The following is an 11,288-nucleotide window of genomic DNA, read 5'->3' on the forward strand; positions in this document are numbered from 1 at the left end:
CCGTCTCTACTAAAAATAGAAAGAAATTAATTGGACAACTAAAAATATATAGAGAAATTAGCCGGGCATGGTGGCGCATGCTTGTAGTCCCAGCTGCTTGGGAGGCTGAGGCAGGAGGATCGCTTGAGCCCAAGAGTTTGAGGTTGCTGTGAGCTAGGCTGACGCCACAGCACTCACTCTAGCCCGGGCAAAAGAGTGAGACTCTGTCTCAAAAAAAAAAAAGGTTGTGATTATGGCATTTAGACTTAAAAACTAAAAATATGTGTTTTGTTTGAAAATAAGAAATTAAAAAAAGGAGGATGAGAGCAGAAAGAAAGAAATGAGAGAAAAATTCACTATTTTATTCATTTCTTGGTGATTAGGTTCCACTTGGTTGCTACCATAGGCTTTGTCTAGTCTGTTTTTTTATGATTCCAAAGGGAAGATTGGCTACCATTTGGAGGATTACTAAATCATCAGGAAAATTCCTTCGTTTTTTAGCTTAAGTTAGCCTCTGATTTTTCTTGGTTCCCTTGTGATCTCAACTAAATCCCTAATGTTTGCATTTTTAAAATCTTTTGTGATGTGGCAATGTCTACTTTATATAATTATCATTTTAAAATTTGTGACATCAGGCTGGGGGTGGTGACTCACACCTGTAATCCTAGCACTCTGGGAGGCAAAGGCGGAAGGATCGCTTGAGCTCAGGAGTTTGAGACCAGCCTGAGCAAGAGCAAGACCCTGTCTCTACTAAAAAAATAGAAAGAAATTATCTGGACAACTAAAAATATATAGAAAAAAAAAATTAGCCGGGCATGGTGGCACATGCCTGTAGTCCCAGCTGCTTGGGAGGCTGAGGCAGGAGGATCGCTTGAGCCCAAGAGTTTGAGGTTGCTGTGAGCTAGGCTGACGCCACAGCACTCACTCTAGCCCGGGCAACAGAGTGAGACTCTGTCTCAAAAAAAAAAAAAAAAAAATTGTGACATCAAAATATCAAAGTATGACATTGTAGTATAATTAAGGTGGTAAAATATAGGTATTGCTTCCTTTTTTTTTTTTTTCTGAGATAGGGTCTGGCTCTGTTGCCCAACTGGAGTGCAGTGGCACACGCATAGCTCACTGCAACCTCAAATGTCTGGGCTCAAGCGATCCTCCTGCCTCAGCCTCCCAAGTAGCTGGGACCACAGGCATGCGCCACCACGCCTGACTGATTTTCCTATTTTTTGTAGAGATGGCATCTCGCTATGTTGCTCAGGCTGGTCTTGAACTCCTGACCTCAAGCGATCTTCCTGCCTCGGCCTCCCAGAGTGCTGGGATTACAGGCATGAGCCACCATGCCCAGCCTTGAATGACTGAGAGCCCTTTTCAGCATGTTCACTCAGAAATCTATTGCTAGATACTTGAATTGGATTGCACTAGCAAAATTCTTTGATTTGTGTTTCCACATGGGTTTGGTTAGGGAGTGAAACGTCTGTGTCTCTGTCTATATCAGCAGTATCAACTATCTTTTCTGTCTTTTTCTTTACTGTTTTCATGTATTGTTCCCATTTTTCTACAGTCATTTAGAATTTTAAATGTAGCTTTTCTTTACCTATTTGAGTATCCTGAAATAACCATTCTTTTTCATTATCTTTTTTTTTTTTTTTTGAGACAGAATCTCTCTGTGTTGCCTTGGATAGAGTACAGTGGCGTCTTCATAGCTCACTGCAACCTCAAACTCCTGGGCTCAAGTGATCCTCCTGCCTTAATCTCCTGGGTAGCTGGGACTTACAGGCATGTGCCATGATGCGTGGCTAATTCTTCTATTTTTAGTAGAGACAGGGTCTCACTCTTGCTCAGGGTGGTCTTGAACTCCTGAGCTCAAGCAATTCTCTCTCCTCAGCCTCCCAAAGTGCTAGGATTACAGGCATGAGCCATTGCACCCAGCCTTCATTATCTTTACATAGCAATATCAGGTAAGATAAGGACAACATTTACCAAATTCAGCCACATGCCACAGAATAGGTCGTTTCCATATTAGCATTAAGCCAAAAAGTATTCCTGTTCTGAAGGACAGTGACAAACTGGAATGTATTGACAGGTGGGCAGTGAGCCTTGTGAAAGCTTCAGAAACTGTGTTGAATAAGGAATGGTTGAAGAAAATAGGGATGCTTAGCCTGAGAAGACATGATGGTTTTTCTCAGGCTATTTGAGGTGCAAATGTGAAAAAAAATGAAGAGACTTAATCTGAGGTATTCCAGTGGACAGAATAATGTTAGTGGATGTTACATGAAGGAGATTTAAGTTGACTAAAACAAAAACCTAACAAGAATTGTCCTCCAGTTGGGTAGGTAGCCTTACAAGGTCACTGATCTTGTTTGAACAGGGGCCCAGATGGTTGACCGTTAAGTCAAGAATGCTGTAGAAGGAATTCCAGTACAGAAGAGAAGGTTCAAGTGACTAAAAATTCCTTTCCGACTCTCACATAGCTGTTAGTGCAAGCCTTTTACTAGATTCATTTTTCTTCTTGTAGGATAGTACAAAATGCATCAGTTAGTGGGAGAGCAGATTTTCATTTCCTAAAGCTGGTTAAGGTACTTCTCTTTTAAGTAGAGTGATGAAATCTTCCAAAGTTAGAATGAAATAGACATGAAGTCATCCAAGGATGAGAACAACTTGTATTGACTGGTTGGAAATTTAGTCCACCTATCTCCTTAACTTATATTAACGCATGATTCTTGAAAAAGTTCTTTTCTCAAGTTGTTATTTCCAGGCCCTGAGTGATGATCTTAAGGGACTTGCTTTAAAGATTTGTCCAGGAAAATGGCTCATCAAAGTATAAAGGCTTGGCTTTGCTGCAGGAAAAGTGAAGAACTATAAAATGCTCTTGATTTCTACAGCGTAAGCACTGTATAAATACACTGGCCAATCTGGTGAAATCTTCATTATTTGTAATGAATGCTTTTTCATGAACATGTTGTGGGGAAAGCTTCCTTCTCAAGGGAAGACTTAGGCCTTGGAGGCAAGTCTGTCTTTCTTAGGTAGGGTGATTAATTATGAGCCTAGAGGACTTTATATATAGGAGTCTGAAGGAAATTGTAAGGTTAAAAAAAAGATCAAGAAATAGGTGATTAGGAGTTTTAATTAAAATTATAAATTTGTCCGTAGTTGAACTGGGCCTTATGGCCCTCCATGAGGGCAGGGATTTTTGTCTGTTTTGTTTAGTGCTCTATTCTCAGCATCCAGATCAGTGCCAGGCACTGAATTACGTACTCAATAAATTATTGGATGAACTGAAGAGCTAGGACAGATGTCCTAAACTCCCTGTCTCAAGGATAGGAATAGGCTTGTTAAGGCCAAAATATTAGGATAATGATATCATTAGGATATCATTAGTTTGGTGATGGTACAGACAAATGCTTCCCAAGATGTGATCTGAAGACAAATACTACCAAGAACTACAGGTGTTAGGAAAGTTAAATAGGCTTCTTTTTTTGTTTGCTGATTTAGTGAATTATACTGATTGATTTGCCAGTGTTGAATCAACCTTGCATTCCTGGGATAAATTCCACTTCATCATGATTTATTGTCTTTAAAAAATATTGATGGATTTAACTTGTTAATATTTTGTTGAGGAATTTTGCATCTGTGTTCATGAAGGCTATGGTTCTGTAGTTTTGTTTTCTTCTAATGACTTTGTTTTTGATATCAGGGTAAGACTGGCCTCAGGGAAGAGCTGGGGAGAATTCTTTCCTCTTGTTTTCTGGCAGTTTGTGTAGATTTGGTATCATTTCTTTAGATGTTTGGTAGATTTCTCTACTGATGCCATCTGGGCCTGGAGTTTGCATTGTGGGAAGATTTCTAGCTATAAATACAATTTGTTTAGTAGAGACAAGAGTATTTGTGTTATTTATTTTATTCTAGTGAGCTTTGGTAGTTTGAATCTTTCAAGGAGTTTGTCCATTTCATCTAAGTAATCACCTTCATTGGCCTAAAGCCGTTTGTAATATTCCCTTATTATCCTATTAATGTCTTTAAGATATGTAATGATGTCCTCTTGCTGATTTCTGATATTGGTAATTTGTATGCTCTCTGGTTTTGGTTTGTTTCTTGGTCAGTCTGGCTACAGATTATCAATCTTGTTGATATTTTTAAAGAATCAGCTTTGGCTTCTTTGATTTTTTATGTTATTTTTCTGTTTTTAATTTTATTGATTTCTGCTCTTTATGATATTCTTTCTGCTTTACTTTTCTGTCTTTCTTCCTTTTTTTTTTGAGACCGTCTTACTCTGTCGCCTAGGCTAGAGTTCAGCAACCTCAAACTCTTGGGCTCAAGCGATCTCCTGCCTCAGCCTCCCGAGTAGCTGGGACTACAGGCACACACCACCACACCCGGCTAATTTTTTTCTATATTTTGGTAGAGATAGGGTCTCGCTCTTGCTCAGGCTGGTCTTGAATGAACTCCTGAGCTCAAGCAATCCTCCCACTTTGGCCTCCCGGCATGCTAGGATTACATGGGTGAGCCACCGTGCCAGCCTAATTTACTTTTCTTTTTTTTTTTTTTTTTTGAGACAGAGTCTTGCTCTGTTGCCCGGGCTAGAGTGCCGTGGTGTCAGCCTAGCTCACAGCAACCTCAAACTCCTAGGCTCAAGCGGTCCTTCTGCCTCAGCCTCCCAAGTAGCTGGGACTACAGGCATGTGCCACCATGCCCGGCTAATTTTTTCTATATATATTTTTAGTTGTCCAGATCATCTCTTGCTCAGGCTGGTCTTGAACTCCTGACCTTGAGTGATCCACCCGCCTTGGCTGGTCTTGAACTCCTGACCTTGAGTGATCCACCCGCCTCGGCCTCCCAGAGTGCTAGGATTACAGGCATGAGCCACCGTGCCTGGCCTAATTTACTTTTCTTTTCTATTGTTTTACCATGGTTTTTGTTTAAATGTGGGTTTCTAATGCCGATTTACTCCCTAGATAGGCATATCAGATTTCCATTTGTTATATGTTCTGTTTTCCCCTATATGCTGTGTGAGCTTTAGACTAAAAGCCTTGAAAACAAGATAGACCTCAGATTAGAAAATAAATAAATCTTAGTTACAATCAAAGACATAATCCTTTCTTAATTTGTTCTGCTTATCAGAGATCCTGTTTTTTTTGTTTGTTTGGTTTTTTTTTACACAGTAGAGCGTATGCAAAAATGTGAACATTGTGTAGTATTGGGTATAGTATATCCTTGGTGACTTTGAACCTTAATACCACAGCTCTGCTAAATTCAATGGGTTTTTCTTTACTTGCTATGTCCTTTTCAGTCTGTGCATGTTTGTTTTTAGTCTGTGCATATTTGAGTTTGTAACTTTCCCTGTCATTTTAAGAAAAATAAGCTTCTACAAGCCTTTTGTCGATGTGCTAATTTATTTAGTTGTATCCTTTTTTTTGAGACAGAGTCTTGCTCTGTCGCAAGGGCTAGAATGCCATGGAGTCAGCCTAGCTCGCAGCAACTTCAAACTCCTGGGCTCAAGTGATCCTCCTGCCTCAGCGTCCTGAGTGGCTGGGACTATAGGCATGTGCCGCCATGCCTGGCAAATTTTTTCTATTTTTAATAGAGACGGGGGTCTTGGTCTTGCTCAGGCTGGTCTCACTTGAACTCCTGAACTTAAGCAATCCTCCTGCCTTGGCCTCCCAGAGTGCTAGGATCATAGACGTGAGCCACCGAGAGGCTTGTCCCCTTCTTTTCTTTTCTCTTGGCTCACATTTGATTTATCTTGTCTTACATACTGCATATCCTTGTAAAACCCGTAAGTCAATTCTGAAACATGGCAAAATATGAATGAGTGAACAGTATTAAAGATGATGAAACCATTTCCAATCACTAGCACTCTGGGAGGCTGAGGCAGGAAGATTACTTAAGCTCAGGAGTTTGAGATCAGCCTGAGCAAGAGCAAGACCACCCCAGCTCTACTAAAAATAGAAAAAATTAGCCAGATATGGTGGCACTCCTCTAGTCCCAGCTACTTGGGAGGCTGAGGCAGGAGGATTGTGTGAGCCCAGGAGTTTAAGGTTGCTGTGAGCTAGGCTGATACCATGGAACTCTAGCCTGGGCAACAGAGTGAGACTCTGTCTCAAAAAAAGAAAAAAAGAAAGAAAAGAAAAGAAAAAATAATTTTATTGGTTTAAATAGATTGCTTAGACCCACATTTAGACCCTTCCTTCTAGTTTAAGAAATATGAGATTCTGTGATCTATATCTAATGGCACTAGAACATCCACTAGTCATGTTTTGAGTTTGGTTTTATTTTCTTTGTCTAGAAGATTAAGATTGCAGCCCTGCGCATGTATACTAGCTGTGTGGAGAAAACTGACTTCGAGGAATTCTTTCTAAGTAAGTTATTATTTGACAGTTCTGAAAGGAAAATGAATCTAGTTTTCATTTTTATGGTTGCGTCTTAAGTCACTAGTGAAACAATTTTCTTACACAAAGTGTATAATACAAGCTATTTTTCTCCTTCTGCTTTTACTTTCTTTTCTTTTTTTTAAATGTCAGTATATTACAGGGGTACAAATGTTTAGGTTACATATATTGCCTTTGTACCACTTGAGTCAGAGCCACAAGTGAGCCCATCACCCAGACAGTGCACACCGTACCCATTAGGTGTGAATATATCCATCCCCTCTGCCCATATTTTTTCTCCTTTTTTTTTTTGAGACAGAGTCTCACTGTGTTGCCCGGGGTAGAGTGCCATGGTGTCATCCTAACTCACAGCAACCTCAAACTCCTGGGCTCAAGCGATCCTCCTGCCTCAGCCTGCCGAGTAGCTGGGACTACAGGCATGCACCACCATGCCCGGCTAATTTTTTCTATATATTTTTAGTTGTCCAATTAATTTCTTTCTAATTTTAGTAGAGACGGGGTCTCGCTCTTGCTCAGGCTGGTTTCGAACTCCTGAGCTCAAACAATCCGCCCCCCTCGGCCTCCCAGAGAGCTAGGATTACAGGCGTGAGCCACCGCGCCCGGCCTGTTTTTAGTTTTTAATTGTTTTAGTTAAATAGAATAAGCCTGGAATAAGCCTCATGATTTTTTTCTTTCTATTAAAGGACTATTGGGTCAAAAGGCACATATAAAAGGCACATATAATTTTATTATTTATACCCCATTTCCAAGGGGGTTTTATTGGTTCAGACCATCACAAACGAGCAATTGATTATGTCAATACAATATTCATTTTGTTTTCATAAATTGTTGTAGTTATGAACAAAATTAATTAAAGGAGGTACTTGTAAAATCATTGGGAGAGATTAAGCCATTTCCAGTTTCATAAATTTTTGACATGAAATGTATGCTGTATACTTCTATGGTAACAACCATATCCTCAAAGCAACAAATATCTAGCCATATACACTTGTTATTTTTCTCTGACAACAAATATTTGTATATAATTATGTTAATAACAATGAAGAAAGCTAGATGCAATTTGATTATTTAATTACTATTTTGATTTTTTAAAAATGAAATGCAAGTTGTTTTGTTTATTTTACCATCTCAGCAGATCGATATTAGAAACTTAAAATACCACACTGAATTTGATTCCAATTTGGTATCTACCTTTCATTTCTTATTTATTCATAGCCAACTTTGTTAAATTCTAAGAATTTCTCATTTTAAGAGAAATTAGTCCAAAAGGAGAAAATGTCCTTCCTTTAGCAGATGAAACTATTAATATTAGAAGCTGTCTTTTTCTTAAGTGCTTTCTCGAATCCATGTGCTAAGTATTTTTCATCAGATCTTTTTAAAACCTATCCTCAGATATCCATTAAGTATTTGATTCAATAAATAACTCAGAAATTTAGTATAATTATTTTGAAAGAATGTTTACTGGCTATCTTTATCTTAGTTAATTCTTCATTGTTGAAGGTTTTTGAGTTAATATCATAGTATTGAATAATAAGACTACTGTTTTTACATATTTAGTTTATATATCATGTTTTAACTCATAGCCTGTTGTAAACTACTTATAAAATTTAAGAACAGTTTATGAAAATCGTAACTGTTAAGTACTAAGAGCGCACATTTACCTAGTATGCTTTTACATTTGTCTCATTTAGGAGTTACAAAATTTTGTAGGGTAGGAATTTTGTTTTCATTTTTGTTTTGTTTTCAGAAACAGATGAGGCTTAGAGAGGGCTAAGTGACTCACCTAAGGTTCCTTAGCCAAGCCTTGAACCTGTGTTGTCTGGCTTAAAATCTAGGGGAATTTTCCATTATAACATATTGCCTGTGAATGAACATAATTACAAATTAGAAATTGTAATCCATCTTAATATTTTTTTGTATTTTATTATATTTAAATGAGAACTGCCTCTGTGAGAAGTTCTATTAGTATTGGAAACTGATGTTTGTACCTACTAGGGAAGGTACATCTCTGTGAGCTTTGTCCTAGCTTTGTCTTTGCAGTAATTACCTAGGGAGGCAGTAAATATTCAGTGACACCACTCTTCAGATTTTCTAAGACTCAATTTGAGAATTTCCTTTTAAGTCCTATAGCATGTTCTTTGTATTATGTTCCATTGTGGCCCATCTTTGTCATTGGTGGGTAGAATAAGTTTTAAAATCAAACCAAAGTGGTTCCAAACTGTGGCTAGTGAATAAAAAGGGAGCAAATCTGGAACATACCATCCGGAGGCAGAAGATAAAAAAAAAATCTATAAAATAATGTGACTTTCTTATGGCTTGGATTCTAAAGAGTAGACCAGACAGATTTGAAATAGAGAATATATATATTGCTTCCTAAGATTACACCTTTGTAGTGGTCATTGTTCACTTGGATTTTTGGTATTTTAGACCTTGACTTTTAGAGTCCCAAGAATTCAGTTTTAAAAGGATAGAGTCTCAGGCTAGTGTTACCCTCACCCACCCTACCCCTAATAAAAGTGAGGCTGGTGCTATTTCATGAAGATTGTTTAAGAATAAGTTGTTTACTTATTCTTTGTGAGTAAACAATAATATCAGTTAGCCTCTTGGATAGGTACCCATAAAATGCCAAACTTACAGACTCTCTGTCATCCTCAGAGCTGAAGTGTTCAAAGGTTTAGATCCAGAGAGCTAGATATTGGGGATTCTGAGTGGTAAGATACCTTAGCAGCCCATTGTTGCTTCCCAGATGTTCTAATGATGTCTTTTGTGTGCCATAAATGAGCATGCCATACCTGAGCATGCAGCGGTTTGCTGACTGGTCTTTTGGAGACCAGTTCTGCTATGAAGAGTACTTTGGAGCAGAGGTGGCCAGTCAGTGAAGCTTGTGTTTAATTCCATCCTGTTGTCTGCAGACTGGTTTGTCTTTAACTCTTGCGACCCTAGAGACCTTGGAGAGAAGGCTCCTTAATCAGTAAGTTCTGAGTCAATGGTTGAGGTTTATCACTTTATTTACACAATCTTAAATAATTAGTGAGGTTTGTTGGAGATAATTAAAACCCTATTATTTAAATCATTCACTGAAAACAATAGTAAATGAGTACCTATTAAATAGTAACCATTTTGCTAAACATTTTACGGGCCTTATCTCATTTAATCCTCACAAAACCTTACAAGGTAGATTATCTTGTTCTTCCCATTTTCATAGAGAAGAGAAATGAGGCACTTGGAGACTAAGTAACTTTACCCAGCATCATGTAGTGAATGAGAGGTAGAGTGAGGGTTTTGGGTCAGGCAATCTGACCCCCTGTTAAATGAACGACTATGTTAATACGGCTTCCCCATAACAGTAATGAATTATTTAATTTTATCCAACTTGATGTCGAGAAAGAAAATGCCTAGCTTCAGAAAATGAAGCACTGAATGTGCATTGGATAAGAGTGTGATCGTGGCAAAAGACTCTTCACAGGTTTTAACTTTGAAATGTTTAAACACATTTCATTGAGCTAAACAATCTGCTGTATTTTTATGTAGCTTACAGTCAACATTGATTGGTCTTACTTTTTAAGGGACCCCAGTGGGTATAGGGACTCAATCATATGCCAGCTCTTTTCCCATCCTCAGCCCTGAGGTGACCCCCAGAAGGGGAAATTGTGACCCAAGTCCAGCTGCTGGCCTGTCTTGAGTATCTGTGCTTTCCAGCCTAAGAACTGATTCCCTCTCTGAGAAAACTGGAAAGGCTCCTGGAGGCTGCTGAGAAGCTTTGATGTAGAGGTAGCAATTGAACAGATTGTCCTTTAGAAGCAGCCAAATTTTATTTTCCAGATTGAAAGACAGACTTCCAAGAAAACTTTTCTTTTTAATGTTTTGTTCTAGCATCCAAAAAAGACCCAACTTCAGATCTGGGCTTGAGAGTTTCTCAGGGCTATTCTCGTTCTAGGTGGAGGGTGGTTGGCCCACTCTCAGATGGCATGTGTCTTAATAGCTGTGTGGCTGGCCAGGCTGGCCAGCCATCACCTCCCTCCTGCTGGGCTTTGAGAGGAAGTCCACTTGACAGCTGCTAGACACCTCCTAGGAAGCTCACCAGAGTATTTTGCTGTCACTTTGTGACAGACCTGGATTCAAACCCAGCCCTGCCACTAGCTTATTAATATTGTGGCTGCCCTCAAATTACTTAGCCTTTTTGAGTCTGTTTCTTCATCTTTACGATGACGATTGTCATGCTTCTGTCCAGGGTTAAAGTGAGGATTAAGTGAGAAAATGTATTGACGTGACTAGCAGTGTACCTGGCATGTAGGATGGGCCCTTAGTGTGTATTAGTTTCTGATATTAGTATTAAAGAGACAGTTAGACTAGTGTCTGGAACACATGTCTAAGAACATGGTGTCTGGAATCAAGCGGATCTGAATTTGATCCCAGGTGTCTCATTTCATAGCTCTGTGACCTTGAGCAGCAATTGTCTTGACCTAAGAGTTAGTTTTCTCTCCTGTCAATGGGAGTAATATCAGTGCCCACCTCATAGGGAGGATTCATTGAGTTAATGCATGTAAAGCACCTATTATAACATCTGGTACACAGTAAGCCCATGATGAATTACAACTCTTTGTTATTATTGGTGCTACCTCAAAGGGGTCCCACCCTGTGTTTTATCTCCTGGTGACCCCTGTTTGTTATCTATCATTCAGTACATTGTGCACATCACTGATTGCTGAAAGGCCGGGGGATAGCATTTCTTTCTTGAGTCATTGCTCCAAAAGACAGACTCAACCATAATGACCGAAATTCCCCATCGATTCTCTCTTTTTTTTTTTTGAGACAAAGTCTCGCTTTGTTGCCCGAGCTAGAGTGAGTGCCGTGGCGTCAGCCTAGCTCACAGCAACCTCAAACTCCTGGACTCAAGCAATCCTTCTGCCTCAGCCTCCCGAGTAG

At 39.2% G+C, this 11,288-nt stretch overlaps 1 protein-coding gene across 1 annotated transcript in view; it reads left to right on the forward strand.

The window, feature by feature from the left end:
• Positions 1-11,288, forward strand: part of LOC105804918 (ubiquinol-cytochrome-c reductase complex assembly factor 1) — a 125,759-nt gene that overhangs the window by 24,339 nt on the left and 90,132 nt on the right. The window contains exon 5 of the mRNA XM_012637661.1: positions 6,260-6,332. Coding sequence (XP_012493115.1) covers positions 6,260-6,332 — 73 coding nt within the window. The remainder of the gene's footprint in view (positions 1-6,259; positions 6,333-11,288) is intronic.

This window comes from Propithecus coquereli, unplaced genomic scaffold, assembly GCF_000956105.1.
Source record: "Propithecus coquereli isolate 6110/MARCELLA unplaced genomic scaffold, Pcoq_1.0 Scaffold122, whole genome shotgun sequence".
Taxonomy (NCBI): Eukaryota; Metazoa; Chordata; class Mammalia; order Primates; family Indriidae; genus Propithecus; species Propithecus coquereli.